A 16742-nucleotide genomic window follows, 5' to 3' on the forward strand; every position below is an offset into this window, starting at 1 on the left:
TGGTCCTAGACTTCCCTTTCTTAGGAAGTTTTTGATTACTGATTCAACCTTTTTACTAGTAATTTGTTCAGATTTTTTATTTCTTCATGATTCAGTATTGGTAGGGTGTATGCTTCTAGGAATTTATCCATTTCTTCTGGGTTATCTAATCTATTGACACATAATTGTTCATAGTTTCTTATGACCTTTGGTATTTCTGTGATATCAGTTGTAATTCTCATCTTTCATTTATAATTTATTGAGTCTTATCTTTTTTTTTTCTTAGTCTAGTTAGAGATTTGTCCATTTTGTTCAGCTTTTTAAAAAACTAATCTTGGTTTCATTGAATCTTTTCTATTGTCTTTATAATCTCTATTTCATTTATTTCTGATTTGATCTTTTTATTTCCTTCCTTCTACTAATTTTGAGTTTAGTTTTTTCTTTTTCTATTTCTTTGAAGTGTAAAGTTAGGTTGTTGATTTGAAAGTTTTTTTTTTAAATAACTTTATTTATTTATTTATTGGCTGCATTGGGTCTTCATTGCTACGGGCAGGTTTTCTCTAGTTGCAGCAAGCAGGGGCTACTCTTCATTGCAGTGTGTGGGCTTCTCTTGTTGTGGAGCACGGGCTCTAGGCACACAGGCTTCAGTAGTTGTGGTATGTAGGCTCAGCAGTTGTGGCACATGGGCTTAGTTGCTCCACAGCATGTGGGATCTTCCCGGACCAGGGATCGAACCTGTGTCCCCTGCATTGGCAGGTGGATTCTTACCACTGTGCCACCAGGGAAGTCCTTTTTTTCTTAATATAAGCTTTTATTTCTATAAACGTCCCTCTTAGAACTGTTTTTGCTGCACTCCATAAGTTTTGATCTGTTATGTTTCCATTTTCCTTTGTGTCCAGATATTTTTCATTTTCCTTTTGACTTCTACTTTGACCCATTAGTTGTTCAGGAACATGTTGCTTAATCTCCACATTTGTGAATTTTCTAGTTTTCTTCTTGTAATTGATTTCTAGTTTCATACCATTGTGGTTGGAACAGATGCTTGAGATAATTTCAATCTTAAATGTATTAAGGCTTGTTTTGTGGCCTAACATATGATCTATTCTGGAGAAAGTTTCACATGGACTTGAGGAGAATGTACATTCTGCAGCTGCTGGTGTGTATTTTTCTATATGTCTTTTAGGTCCATCTGGTCTAATTTAAGTCCAATGTTTCCTTATTTATTCTGGCTGGATGATCTATCCATTGTTGAAACTGGGGTATTGAAGTCCCTACTAGGACTATATTGCTCTCTGTCTCCCTTCAGATCTATTAATATTTGCTTCATATATTTAGGTGCTCCTCATTATAGTCTCTTGAGGAGGTGACCCCTTTATCATTATTCAAAGACCTTCTTTGACTCTTGATACAGATTTTGTCTTAAAGTCTATTTTGTCTCATATTACTACCCCTGCTTCTTTTGGCTTCTATTTGAATCTATCTTTTTCCAACCCTTCAAGTTCAGTCTATATGTGTTCTTAGGGCTCAGATGAGTCTCTTTTAGGCAACATATAGTTGGGTCTTTTTTGTTAAACCATCCAACCACTCTAAATATTTTGCTTGAAGAATTTAATCCATTTACACGTAAAGCAATTATTAACAGATATGAACTTAACATTGCCATTTTGTTAATTATTTTCTAATTATTTTGTAATTTCTTTGTTTCTTTCTGACTCTCACTCTCTTCCTTTGTGATTTGATCATTTTCTGTACCGGTTCATTTTGATTCTTTTCTTTTATCTTCTGTATATCTACAATAGGATTTTGCTTTATGGTTACCATGAGGCTTACATAAAACATTCTATGTTTATAACAGATATTTTACTAATAACAACTTAACATCTAAAGCTCTACATTTTCCTCCCCTCCCATTGTACGTTTTGATGTCACAATTCACATCCTTTTACCTTGTGTATCCATTAACAAATTATTGTACTTACACTTATCATTAATAGTTTTGTCTTTTAACCTTCACACTAGAGTTATAAGTAACTTACCTACCACCATTACAACATTAGAGAATTCTGAACTTAAGTATATATTTACCTTTATCAGTAAGTTTATACCTCTATGTATTTTCCTGTTACTAATTAGCATCCTTTCATTTCAGCTTGAAGAACTCACTTTAATTTTTTTTCTAAGACTGGTCTAGTTGTGCTAAACACTTTCAGCTTTTGCTTGTCTGGAAAACTCTTTACCCTTCCTTCAATTCTGAATGAAAAATTAGCCAAGTATAGTATTCTTTTTTTTAATTCTTTTTTTTTATTCTTTTTTTAAAATTCTTTTTATTTTTCTCTTCTTATTTTTTTCTTTTTTGGGGGGGGCAGTTGTGTTGGGTCTCTGTTGCTATGCACAGGCTTTCTCTAGTTGTGACAAGTGGGGGCTACTCTTTGTTGTGATGCATGGGCCTCTCAGTGCAGTGGCTTCTCTTGTTGCAGAGCGTGGGCTCAGTAGTTGTGGCTCTTGAGCTCTAGAGTGCAAGCTCAGTAGTTGTGGAGCATGGGGTTAATTGCTCCACAGCATATGCGATCTTCCCAGAGCAGGGATCAAACCCGTGTCCCCTGCATTGGCAGGTGGATTCCTTTTTTTTTTTTTTTTTTTAATGTATCTATATTTCTTCATTTTTCTTCATAAAGATGAGTTATTTTCATAACTAAAAAAATGAAGTACTTGGATTATTTCCAAAGACATTTAAATGGTTTAAAGAAACTGTTATTACTTTTTTTTCTTTCTTTTTTAACAGACAATAAATTGCATATATTTAGAGTGTACAATTTGGTGTCCCAATCTCCCAATTCAATCCCCAAACCTCCCTGCTTTCCCCACTTGGTGTCCATATGTTTGTTCTCTATGACAGGTGGATTCTTAACCACTGCGCCACCAGGGAAGTCCAGGTATAGTTTTCTTGATTGGCAGGTTTTTTTTCCCTTTCAGCACTTTGAATATATCATCCCACTGCCTTCTGCTGAAAACCACTCAAGGTGTCTGCTTAACTCTGCTGACAGTCTTTTAGGAGTTCCCTTGTATGTAATAAGTTGTTTTTCTCTTGCTGCTTTTAAGATTAGCTCCTTGTATTTAAATTCTGACACTCTATCATGTGTCTTGGTGTGGGTATCTTTGGGTTCATCCTACCTAGAACTTTCTGAGCTTCCTGGATCTGGATTTCTGTTTCTTTACTCAGGTTAGGAAATTTTCAGCCATTATTTTCTTGAATAAACTTTCTACCCCTTTCTTTCTCTTCTCTGTGACCTCTATAATGCATATATTGATCTGTTTTATGGTGTCTCTCCCTTAAGCTATCTTCATTCTCTTTCATTCTCTCTTTTTTTTTTCTTTTCATATTGGATGAATTCCACTATGCTGTCTTCAAGTTCACTGATCCTTTCTTCCACTTCATCTAGTCTGCTGCTGAACCCCTTTATTGAATTTTTCAGTTTAGTTATTGCATCCTTCAGCTCTGTGATTTCTATTTGGTACATTTTAATATTTTCAGTCTCTTTGTTGAAATTCTCTCCTTGTATATACATTGCTCTACTGACCTCAGTAAGCATCTTTATGACTGTTATTTTGAACTTTTTAGCATAGCTCCATTTTTTAAGCTCTGTTCTGAGTTTTATCTTTGTCTTTTGTTTGGAACATTTTCCTCTGTTTCTTCATGTTTCTTGAGTCTCTGTGTTGGTTTCTCCACATTAGATAAAACAGCCACCTCTTTCAGTCTTGACAGAATGGTCTCATGTAGGATGAACCTTGTTGATCAGCCCAGCCAGAACTCCTGGTTGCACTGTGATTATCGAAGCTGTCTTCTTTGTTTTTCATGGCTCACAGCAGTTGAGGGTGTGCCTGTCAGGGTCTCAAGGGGGAGGATCACAGACAGCATCCAGATGCAAGCTGATTACAAGCTGAACTCTCAGGCACCAGCTGGGAAAGTATGTTCTTTAGCCCCTTCCAGGGAGAAACTGGGAGATTTTCATATCTGTCTGCTTCCCCTGGGCTGGGCCCAGGTGTATGGCAATGATGGGAGGTGGAGGTGCTTCTGCACCTATTGAGAACTGTTTGTTTGCTACAGTCCTGTGGGACTCATGAAGGCAAGCCCATTGGCTATTAGAGCCAGGTGATCCAGGAGCCTGTTCTTTAGGTGGCTGTTGCAAAAGTTGGGCCCAGATGTGTATACAAGTTCCTCCCAGAGAGATGTTGGTGACTTGACTTTATTATTGGAGTGGACTAGAAGGAGAAGGTGTGAGAGGTATCTTCCAGCTTCCCAGGACTTGGGAAGATTGTAGCCATCTCCTAGGTGCCTGCTAAATTAGAACCCTGGCCCCCCTGCAGCTGCTTCTAAAGGATACAGATAAACCTCTTTCAGGGAAAGACTGGGAGATGGGTGACTTTGTGCTGAGCCCTGGGGGATATCCATGTCTAGTGCTCAAGTGTCTATTAAGAATTGCTTCTTTGCCATAGTCCAGTGGGTCTTGTGGGCACAAGCCCTGTTAGGTTTCAGAGCTAGGTGTTTGAGAGCCCATCACTCTGGTAGGAGTCTTAAAAGTTGGGGCACTAGATGTGGGAGAAGCTTGGGGTTGGAGGTTGCCTCTGATTGTATGGCACTGTGTCGGGGTGGGGTTTTAACTATTTTGGTTTATTTTTTCATTCTTCTGACATGTGTAAATTGCTCAGCTAGTCTCTGGATCCATTTCAGAGGGAGCTGATGTGTGTAGCTGTACATTTGGTGCATCTGTGGGAGCAGGGGAACTCAGGAGTCTCCTGTGTTGCCATCTTGGTCAGCTCTGGACTGACCTAAAACTTTCTAAATCTCTTTCACATAAATTGCTATTAAGCTGGATCTCTTCCCTTCTGCATTTTGGCTTCTCAGCTTTGTTGCTGTTGTTTTGTTTTTAATTTTAATGTAGGAACTTTACAACTACTCAATGTTGACTTCAGTCTACTGAGATACAGCAGATCCCATCATCTGGTGGATGAGTACTCCTTTCCAGCACTGTCTCATCTGGACCCTTGATAAGCACAGCTTCTATACCTTCTCTCAGGGGAGGATCAGTCAGAACAAAGCCTGCAGCTGAGCTCCCACATGCAGTGAACAAACCTAGATATAGCCTCTACACAGACAAGGGAAATGTCTGTTTCATCAGCAGTGAACAAACCTATAGCCTCTACACAGGCAAGGGAAATGTCTGTTTCATCACCAGTGTGTACCCAGAGCCTAGCAAAGACCTGGCACAAGTTAAGCACTCAAAATAATGTGCTCATTGTGATCTAAATTTGAAATACCTAACTTTTCATCTAGTTCAAGCTTTAGCTCCCTGTACCCATGTAGGCTCTACTTTGTCCAGTCTGGACAAGATTCTCTTCAATAGAAAATACAAAAACAAACTAGTGGCTCAAAAGCTCTTCTTTCTCCCCATATTCAGTTAATATTACAACATCTCTCCTGAGAATTGTGTTTCTTTCCTGTTCTCTTTCTCACATAAGAAATGCACTGGGGGACTTCCCTGGTTGTGCAGCAGTTAAGAATCCACCTGCCAATGCAGGGGACATAGGTTCAATCTCTGGTCCAGGAAGATTCCATATGCCATGGAGCAACTAAGACCGTAAGCCACAACTACTGAAGCTTGTGCACCTGGAGCCTGCGCTCTACAACAAGAAAAGCCACCACAATGAGAAGCCTGCACACTGCAACAAAGAGTAGCCCCCACTCTCCACTACTAGAGAGAGCCTGTACACAGCAATGAAAACTCAACACAGCCAATAAATAAATAAATAAATAAATTTATATATAAAAAAAGAAATGCACTGGAAACAAATTACAATGGACTTTCTAAAGCTGTGGGTTCTCATTTTCACTATTTGATTCCTGTCATTGCCGCTATATCGTATCAAACCCTTCTTTCAACAGAGAAGGAGTTTAGATGGTGCATGGTACAAAACAGCGAAAAGAGCATGGGATTTGGAGGCAGAAGGACTGAATTTAAGCCTGGGATGTTCTATTACATGATTGTCCACATGTGATGTCAAATCAGTAATTTTACCTTTCTGAATCATGGGTTCCTAATATGCAAAATGAGAATAATATTAATAGTTTCTTACATGGTAATGTAAGAAATAAACATGAAAAATGGGGGGATTAAGTAAACTAAAAGCTGTATATACAAATATTATCATATAATGTTTTCTTAGCTTTTGTTACTATCTCATACTCCATATTTGCCTTTACTTGTCTACCATCTGACTCTTACCACTAAAATATAAGTTCCAAAAGTGGTGATTTTGTAGGGTTCCTTCCCTGCTTTATTCGCAATGCCTTGACAAGTAACTAACTGACACAGAGTAGGTGCTAAAAACATTTACTGACTGATTGAGATAATGAATAAACGACTTCACTTTTAGGACTTTAATTATAGATAGTGTATCATATTTAACTCCTGAAGCCACTAGTTTTATTGCCTCACCATTCTTCCTCCACCATCATCACCATCACCACAGTCACCACCATCAGCATCACCACCATCAGCATCATCATCATCACCAGCACCATCATCACCACCATCATCATCACCATCATCACCACCATCACCATCACCATCACTTTCATCATCACTATCATCACCACCGTGTTCACATCTGTCTGAGTATCTGCTCTGCCCCAGGAGTTATATTTTCTCTCCATATTTTCTTGGGATGTACTGACCCCAATCCCTGCACACTTCTGCACTACCTGCATCATTTCCTGGTGTTGGTCCAGTTGTTAAGTGGCTGGATACTCAGCCCTTTGTACTCTTCTCTGAATCTTAGTTCTGTCTTAGACTACAGGAGGACAGAATCAGTGGTTTAATTCTTTTTTTTTTTTTTTTAAGAATTGCAGGCATTGCCTTATCTTGATGGAAATTAAGAGATTCTTCCTTTCCTCCTAATACCACATAGCTCAGTCCTGTGCAAAATGAAACCTGTAACCACTGATCTCTTCTGGTGGTAGAAATTTATGCTACTCTGACTCCCCATTAATGCTATCATTGCAATTAGCACTTCCTACTTTGTGGTGTTTATTTACATTTCTTTTCTTTCTCATTGGACCACAGGTAAAGGTGAATGAGGCTGTTAGAACAGGAAACCTTTCTCCTTTTGCAAATTGACTTTGGGTCCATTTAGGTTTACAAAACTCAATAAAGGTAGAATGTTACCCATGTTGTCAGGCAGATTGCTATGGCAAAAAAAATGACCTCTGGTTAGAAAATTGCAAGTGGAGTAGAGAACGATAATTGATGTGTAAATTTCTAGCAGGTGTCACAGCTTCCTATGTGCAGTGCATTTTGAAACCAAGAGTCCCTTTAGCAGACCCAGAAGCTCAGGCTAAGGAGCTATGACAAGGGACACTGGTGGGTTCCTATCCTGAGCTCGAGGCTCATCTGCCAGGATGGCCCACACTCGTTCCCTGAAACCTGAGCTGTCTCTTGGAGGGGGTGTGGGGGGCACAGCCCCTGGACTGCCGTGAGGACTCCCCCTGATGCCGCTGTGGGTATGCTGTGCCTCCCATCCTGTATCCTTCTGAGGGGTTCTGGGCACTGTGCGCATGTGAATTTGAATTTAATTGTACCTAAAACCACCTATAGCAGGCATTTCAAGGGCATAACAGATCCAAGTTTTAACTGAATGAATCACTGCTGAGAATTTCCGCAACACATGAGCTAAGAAGTCCTAGCAGGAGCAAGAATTAAAACGTCTCCCATCTCTGAAATGTCCTTACCTGAATCGAGTAGAGATTTTCATACGTTGCTTTCTTTATATTCTTCAGGTGGACGGTGGCAAACACTGCGGAGGGAAAGGAGAGGCTCTGCACAGGCAGCCAGCACTGCCAGGCGGGGGAGCTGGGCCCGGCGCCTGCTCAGCGCCCCCCACAGATATTTCACGCTAACACACTACGGCCTACAGTGGGTGAACATGTGACCCATTTGTATCCACATGTGCTCCACACAAAGCCCCTTCAAATACACCCCTCTGCTTAGCATTTACAGTGAGTGACCCAGAGAACAACAGGATGGTGAAAATACACTCCACTGTGCTGATGAATAAACAGAAGGCAAATGAAGAAGCTGAACCCAGCGAGGTGGACAGCCTAAGACCTAGGAATTGACTGTAGGTCTCCTGACTCCTAACTCAGGACACTCTTCTGTCTCTTCCACCACAAGATGAAAGGCCACCAATGAGCCTGGGGAGAGACCAGCAGAGGACAAGATACCAGACAGAACTGGCTGGGCTAAAGAATTCCCAAAGGCGCTGTCCTCTAGCTCCATTACATTACTTTTCCATTTTCCTATGTACCAACCCATATTTCCTCCTATGATTCTATCCCGTGTTCCTTCCACTGCTTTTACTCCCTAGACTATTTGCCCTACCAGCTCCTGGGGCTGATCCAGGGAAAGACTGTTTCTCGGACACTGCATTCACTCCTGGTTGCTCAGGTCTGGCCATTCAGCAACGGCAGAGATGACCTTGACTGCATCCCGGTCAGGCCCCGTTTTGGCCACCGAGGACTGAGGAGGAGGGTGGAGCAAGAGCTCTGAATTGCTGATGCTCTGAGGTAGTGGCTGGTGGGGCAGCAAGGAAGGGACTGGCTCCTTAAGTCAGCTTTACTGGAAGCCCCACCCCTTTCACCTAAACTATGGGGCCCCACACACAGGAAATGGGGAAGACGGGGCATCAGAGGGACTCCTATTCTGCTTCAGACTTAACTAGCAGAGAAAACAGGGCACACCCCAAGTTGTACCATTTTTCACGTATCCTCTCATCAGCTCCCCTCCAGTGTCAGCGGTCATGAGCATCGTCCTGATCCCCCTTGTCACCAGGGCCTGCGGAGACATTTAGAAAGGTAAACGGCCTGTCCACGGTCCTATGGGCTTCATTCTCCCTGGAAAAAGTGATGGCAATAAAAACACCGGAATGAAGGTGAGAGATGAAAAAGAAGGCCTAATTCCCCAGCAATTACGTGTAAGTCAGTTAATTAGAACAAAAACATCAGCCCTGCCTCAGCCACTCTCAGCAAGGCCAAAGTGATCATTATCATGTCAAACCCAAGGGAAGAGGCAGTGGGCTGTTCACATTCACTTAACACAGTGCCTTCCCTGAAGAACCTGATCCTGGATCTTCTCTGGTGTAGCAGGGAGCTTGAGACCAACCTCCCCTTCCACACTTTCACTCAAATTAACCACACCCCATGGGCCCCATTCACAGGCTGGATTGGGGACACACACGCATGACTGCTGGCCTTCCTTTGGTTGATGGCAACCTCGGGTAAGTTTTAGCTTAGTGCGTCCACGGTCATGCAGTTGCTGCCTGAGCCTTTAATGTCCCCAGTTCAACTAGAAAGAACTCTAAGGATATCCTAAATCAGAGACACAGAGAAGAGGCTAAGGGACTCATCCACTTAACGGTGAAACACTGAGGCTATGGCCATGGAGAGCCACTTGTTGGGTGTGAGGGGCAGTTTGCTTCTGCTGCACTCTTTTGAAAAACAGGGAAGGCCGAGAGAGGAAGGGAATGAGTGAGAGGAGCTGACACCTCATGTGTGAACTACAGTCAATCCCCCACCAGTGGTCCTATCAGGATGCAGAGTTCCAAGTCTCCACCCCGGTGAGCAAAACAGCATATTGGTAGGCGACCACAGACAGTACTCCCTGCTTATATGCAGTTTATCTTACCTTGGTTTCAGTTACCAGCAATCAACTGCAGTCCGAAAATATTAAATGCAAAATTCCAGAAACAAACAACTCATCAATTTTCAATTGTGCATGTGCCATCCTGAGCAGCATGATGAGATCCTGCCCCATCCTGTGCCATGCTACCCAAGATCCAAGTGCCAACATTGTCTGTTGATATCAAGCCATCAACACCATGGCAGCTCTATGATGCACGATCGCCTGAAGCAGATGATCCTCCTTCTGATGCATCTCAGAGGGTCAATAGTAGCTAACAGCACGGCACGACACCCACACCGTGCACCTCACTTCTTCTCGTCACATGGGCATTTTAGCATCTTACATCATCACAAGAAGAGTGAGTACCATGCAAAAGATATTTTGAGAGAGACCACATTCACATCACTTATTACAGTATACTCTTATATCTGTTCTATTTTATTACTAGTTGTTGTTCATCTCTTACGGTGCCTAATTTATAAATTAAACTTTACCATAGGTATGACTGTATAGAAAAAAGCATAGGATAGTAGTTTGGTACTATCTGCGGTTTCAGGCATCCCTGGGTGTGGGAAGACATTCGGGAACCTTTCTGAAACCTTGAAAATGTTAAAGTATGTGGGCCGAGCGATGGGATTCAGAATGTCCTGCTTGAGCAGTGGAGGAGCTGAGGGTGCGGGGCGTGGAGATTAATATCACCCTGTTTGGCCCTGAAGGATGGCTGGTTAGCCAAAGACGGGTAAGATTCCTCAAGGGAGGAACAACCTAAGACAGGCACAGCCGCGGAGGGGCCAACAGGGATGGTGCATAGAGCCTTCCTTATATCACCCTGTTTGGCCCTGGAGGATGACTGGTTAGCCAGAGACGGGTAAGATTCCTCAAGGGAGGAACAACCTAAGACAGGCACAGTCGCAGAGGGGCCAACAGGGGTGGGGCACAGAACCCCAATATCTGAGAGAGGTCTCCTGCCCCCAGGGCTGTTTTGCTCTCCAGGCCCAGCTCAAATCCACACCTGCTCAACTCGGACCCAGGAAGTAAACAAAGATAATTGCCTCAGTCATGTGAGGCCTTTGATTGTTTATGGGTGTAACCTGAGAATGTTAGCCAAAGAACTCAATAAAAGCAACCTGGGATGAGTCAGCAGGGCTCTTGATCCAAGAGGTCTTGAGCCCCCCGGTCCCACTTTTCTCTTCAGTCTGTGTCTGTGTCTTCTTCAAGCTTGCGGCACCCGTCACTCGCCTCGAGTCGCCGAGCTGGTCTTGGCAAGTGGCGCCCAACGTGGGGCTCGAAAGGCTTGAGTGACGAAGGTTCACGGAAAGTGAAATTGATAAAAGTAAAGAATTGGGAAGTGCCATGAGGCCCCCAAGAGGAGAGTAAGAGGCCTCTGAGAAAATCCTGCCAGTAAGTAAATCTCTTGGGTAGTTTGTGTTCGGGGTAAAATATGGGAAATAAAGAAAGTTCAGATTAATCGACCAGATGTATGCCTGTTACGGCAGCTCCTAAGGGCAGGTGGAGTAAAAAGCAAGTGAAGGTCTTGTAAAAAGCAAGTGAAGGTCGATTGTTAGAAATTCTGTAAATAATTGAGAGAATATTGTACATAGTTTCCTTCTTTAGGCTAACACTGGGTTTATGTACTTGGGGATAAGGTTGGGAACGAACTTAAAAAACTGCATTCTAAAGGGACTCCCATACCTGTTTCTGTTTGGTCAATGTGGTCTCTGATTAAGTTAGTACTAGAGCCTCTACGGGCTCCTGAAGGCTCAGATGATAGCTTTGATGAAGAAGCCGGTCCATCAGAGGACCGATGGGCATGTGCGGTGCCAGACGAAAATGAAAAACAAAAGGGAATACAAATGGCTGAGGGATTAAGACCCTCGGCTCCCTCACTTGTGGAGGAGGGCAAACTTCCTATACTGCCCCCTCCTCCACCCTCTTTAATGCCGCCTGGGGGGAGCTTATGCCTTTCCTGTGTCTAAAGGACACTCAGTCTTATCACCCTTACAGAAGGGCATTTTGCAGGCTAGACAAGAGGGAGATCTGGAAGCTATGCAAATGGCATTTCCAGTAACTATTCATGAAAGGGTGGCACCTGGAGTGGATCCTAATAATCCCAATGGAATTTATGAGGCAGTACATGAGCCGATACCCTTCAAAATATTGAAAGAATTAAAACAAGCAGTACAAAATTATGGAGTAAATTCTCCATTCACCATAGGTATCATACAGGGAGTAGCCGAAGGCTCTCGTTTGATTCCAGCTGATTGGGCAACGTTGGCTCGTGCAGTACTAGCCCCGGGAGAATTTTTACAATTCAAAACCTGGTGGTATGATCATGCTGAAACTATGGCAAACCAGAATCGAGCAAGGCAGGTTCCTATCTCCTTGGATCAATTGATAGGTAGTGGAAATTGGGGCAGAGTTCAAGATCAGATTCTGATGGAAGATCAGGCCATAGAACAGGTGAAACGTTATTGCTTAAGAGCCTGGGAGAAAATAGAAGCTAAAGGGCAAGCTCCTGTCTCTTTCCAAAAGATCATGCAGGGGGCAAAAGAGCCCTATACTGAATTTATTGCCAGATTACAGGAGGCTATCAAGCAGCAGATCACTAATGCTGAGGCTGCTGATATTATTTTGCAATTATTGGCTTTTGAAAATGCAAATACAGATTGTAAGAAGGCCATTGGACCTATGAAAGGAAAGGGAACATTAAATGATTATATTAGAGTGTGTCAGGGAGTGGGAACTGAGAGCTTTAAAGCAACAGTGATGGCACAAGCTATGGCTGGACTGAAAATAAATAACCAATTTCCAGGGAAGTGCTTTAACTGTGGTAAACAAGGACATACAAAGAAACAATGTAGGAAGAGAGTGGATAGAAGGGCTGTTAATTTTCAAGATAATGTAATCAAAGGGCAAAAACAGCCTGGACTTTGTCCGAGATGTGGAAAAGTATTTCACTGGTCAAGCCAGTGTAAGTCTAACTTCCATAAGGATGGAACCCCCTTGTCGGGAAACTATCAACGGGGCTCGCTCCTAGCCCCGCAACCAAAGGGAGCCTATCAGAAACAGGCAGAAATGGCCCAATACTCCGCAGTGCCATGGAATTATCACCAGCCACAGCAGGCAGCGCAGCCTTAGACCTTCCTTGTGCAGAATCTATTATTATACTGCCTGGAGAAACTCCAACAGTGGTCAGGACAGGAATTACTGGACCTTTGCCAAAAGAAACCGTTGGCTTAATACTAGGAAGGTCTGGTTTAACATCAAAAGGAATTAGAATTCATACTGGAGTGATTGATAATGATTATACAGGAGAAATTAAAGTGATGATATCAACTTCGGTTCCATGGAAAGCCCATCCAGGTGATAGAATAGCACAGTTGCTTATTCTGCCATATTATAAGATTGGCAATAGTACAAAAGTGAGGAGAACGAAAGGCTTTGGAAGCACAGGAGAGGCCGGAGTTTTCCTCTCTGAAAAAATTTTAGAAACACGCCCGACATGCTCAATAACTATAAATGGAAAACCTTTTAGAGGATTAATAGACACAGGTGCTGATGTTTCAATTATAAGCAGTAATCATTGGCCTTCTCGCTGGCCTACTTGTCCCGCAGACATTACAGTGGTAGGTTTAGGTAGAGCTCATGGCTTGCAGCAGAGTGCTAAAATATTGCCTTGTATTGGCCCAGATGGGCAGCCAGCCCACTTACAACCCTATATAGCAGACCTTCCCATTAATTTATGGGGAAGGGATTTATTGCAACAATGGAAGGCTGAAATCCACATCCCAACGATAGATACTTATAGTATGCAAAGTCAAGAAATGCTAGTAAATCAAGGATATCAGCCAGGGTTAGGTTTTGGTAAATATCATCAAGGGAAACTATTTCCTATTCTAGCTGAAGGTAATGCAAATAGAGAAGGTCTTGGATTTCCGTCTTTTCACCAGTGGCCACTGTTCGTAAAAGCTTACTTCTTCCCCCAGCACCAATCCCATTGACCTGGAAAACTGATACACCTGTATGGGTTGAGCAGTGGCCTTTAACCATAGAAAAGTTAGAAGCTCTAACAGAATTAGTGACTGAACAGTTAGAAAAAGGACATATTGAAGAATCTTTTAGCCCATGGAACGCTCCAGTATTTCCAATAAAGAAAAAAACTGGTAAATGGCGTTTATTAACAGATCTCAGGGCAGTCAATGCAGTTATACAACCAATGGGGGCCTTACAACCAGGCCTCCCATCACCTAATATGATCCCTGCTAATTGGCCTTTAATAGTTATTGATCTGAAAGACTGCTTTTTCACCATTCCATTACATCCCAAAGATAAAGAAAAATTTGCTTTTTCTGTGCCTGCACTAAATAATAAAGAACCTCGAAAAAGGTTTCAATGGAAGGTGTTACCTCAAGGCATGTTGAATAGTCCTACTATTTGCCAGAATTTTGTTGCTAAAGCCCTTGAACCAGTACGACTAGAATTTCCTAATTGTTATCTTATCCATTACATGAATGATATCTTGTGTGCTGCTCCTAATCAAGATTTACTTACTTCTGCGTATATTAGCATGCAGCTTTGCCTTGATAAAGCAGGACTTAAAATAGCTCCAGAAAAGGTACAAATGCATAGCCCATATCAATATTTGGGCACAGTAGTTGATAGAACAACTATTAGACCACAAAAGGTGGAACTGAGGACAGATCAAATCCAAACTCTTAATGATTTGCAAAAACTCCTAGGAGATATTAATTGGCTCCGCCCATGCATAGGGATCCCCACCTATGCATTGTCTAACCTATTTGCTTTGTTAAAAGGGGATTCAAAATTAAATAGTCCAAGAACTTTAACATCAGCTGCTTTAGAGGAACTAAAACTTGTAGAAAATAAAATTCATTCTTCTCAATTACAGAGAGTAACTGTTAATCAGCCATTGCAATTAATTATATTACCTTCTCATTCACCTACAGGGATATTAATGCAAAATGAAGGAATTGTGGAATGGTTGTTTTTAGCAAATACTATGGTAAAATCCTTGTCACCTTATTTAGAATTACTAGCTCAGTTGGTTCTGAAGGGAAGAACTCGAAGTAAGCATTTAATTGGAACTGACCCTTCACATATAATTATTAATTTAACTACTAAAGAAATTCAGGCTTGTTTCCAAAATTGTGTAAGTTGGCAAATTGCCTTTGCTGATTATATTGGGAAAATTGATAATCACTAACCGAAAAATCCCATTTTGCAGTTTCTTAAGAGAACTCAATGGATTCCTATACCAGATGCTTCTATAATTTTTACTGATGGCTCTAGTGAGGGCCGAACGGGATATACGGGATTTAAAACACGACAAATCCCTGTCCCTCACTTTTCACTATTAATTTTCTTGAATGTATCTGCACAGGCTACGGATACAGCAGCTAAGAGGCATTTTCGAGCCTCGTCTAGGAATGTGACTCATTTTAATGATGCACAGCCGCTGATATGGTGGCAGGACCCATTGCCTAATATCTGGTCATCAGGAAGGTTAATCACATGGGAAAGAGGGTTTGCTTGTGTGTCACCAGGACAAGGCCTGGAACCTGTGTGGATTCCATATTGGAGAATTAAGCCATATCATGAGCGTTCCAAAGAAACGCCATTTTGAATGGGATGTAGAATCTCCAGAGATAAACTTTGTACATTTGTTTTCAGGTTTGAGCTTTGGAGACTAAGTTTACTAATTATGCCATCCCTGATAGACCTTTGTGTAAAATAAAACAGATATGGGCTGACAGACAAGATCAAATTCTTTGGGATTTTTGCCATGGGACGGAGGGTGTGATACTACTTAATGGTTCCTATGGAACAGTATGAAACTGGTCCCCTAAGGGGTATGCAGTCTCTAATGGTTTACACCAAAAAAACTCCTCCTGCAATCCCTATAAAAGGTGGTGATGGCATATACCAATATTGCCATGCACTCGCCCTATCCCATCTTATGGTTTAGGATTGGATTAGTACCTCCTTGGCCTCAATTAGAGGATGGCAGAGCTCAAACAGAAATATGGAAACTTCCCTAGAGTTTAAGAACATTACAAATCTGGGATGGCCATGATGCCAGTGACACATCTGCTGGGATATGGAGCGGATGGTCTCACACTGGACATACAACAATTACAAACTAAAATAACTGGCATGCAATATGATTTTTGCAGTCTCTACACCAAATTTGCTACTTTACAAAGTATAGCTGATGGATTAAAAGCATTGCATCCATTGGATTGGATAAAAACCATGAGTAGCAGTCTCCTAAGCATTTTGATACTTTTTGTTGCCTTTTAATTATCCTATGTTAAGTTCTCAGGTGCGCAGGAGGAACGCCCCAAGGATTGACGGAAAAAAAAGAAATAACTCGAATAGGCTTATCTTCTCCTACAGGCTTATCTTCTCCTACCAAAACAAAAAGGGGGAGATGTGGGAAGACATTCGGGAACCTTTCTGAAACCTTGAAAATGTTGAAGTATGTGGGCCGAGCGATGGGATTCAGAATGTCCTGCTTGAGCAGTGGAGGAGCTGAGGGTGCGGGGCGTGGAGATTAATATCACCCTGTTTGGCCCTGAAGGATGGCTGGTTAGCCAAAGATGGGTAAGATTCCTCAAGGGAGGAACAACCTAAGACAGGCACAGTCGCAGAGGGGCCAACAGGGGTGGGGCACAGAACCCCAATATCTGAGAGAGGTCTCCTGCCCCCAGGGCTGTTTTGCTCTCCAGGCCCAGCTCAAATCCACACCTGCTCAACTCGGACCCAGGAAGTAAACAAAGATAATTGCCTCAGTCATGTGAGGCCTTTGATTGTTTATGGGTGTAACCTGAGAATGTTAGCCAAAGAACTCAATAAAAGCAACCTGGGATGAGTCAGCAGGGCTCTTGATCCGAGAGGTCTTGAGCCCCCCCGGTCCCACTTTTCTTTTCAGTCTGTGTCTGTGTCTTCTTCAAGCTTGCGGCACCCGTCACTCACCTCGAGTCGCCGAGCTGGTCTCGGCACCTGGGG

At 42.3% G+C, this 16742-nt stretch overlaps 1 protein-coding gene across 1 annotated transcript in view; it reads right to left on the bottom strand.

Moving 5' to 3' along the window:
* The window catches only part of LOC130860912 (beta-galactosidase-1-like protein 2), a 56668-nt gene that overhangs the window by 22088 nt on the left and 17838 nt on the right, over positions 1-16742 (bottom strand). The window contains exons 7-8 of the mRNA XM_057749450.1: positions 8786-8867; positions 7766-7830 (exon numbers count right to left, since the gene is read on the bottom strand). Of these exons, the coding sequence (XP_057605433.1) occupies positions 7766-7830; positions 8786-8867 (147 nt within the window). The remainder of the gene's footprint in view (positions 1-7765; positions 7831-8785; positions 8868-16742) is intronic.

Source organism: Hippopotamus amphibius, chromosome 9 (assembly GCF_030028045.1).
Source record: "Hippopotamus amphibius kiboko isolate mHipAmp2 chromosome 9, mHipAmp2.hap2, whole genome shotgun sequence".
Taxonomy (NCBI): domain Eukaryota; kingdom Metazoa; phylum Chordata; class Mammalia; order Artiodactyla; family Hippopotamidae; genus Hippopotamus; species Hippopotamus amphibius.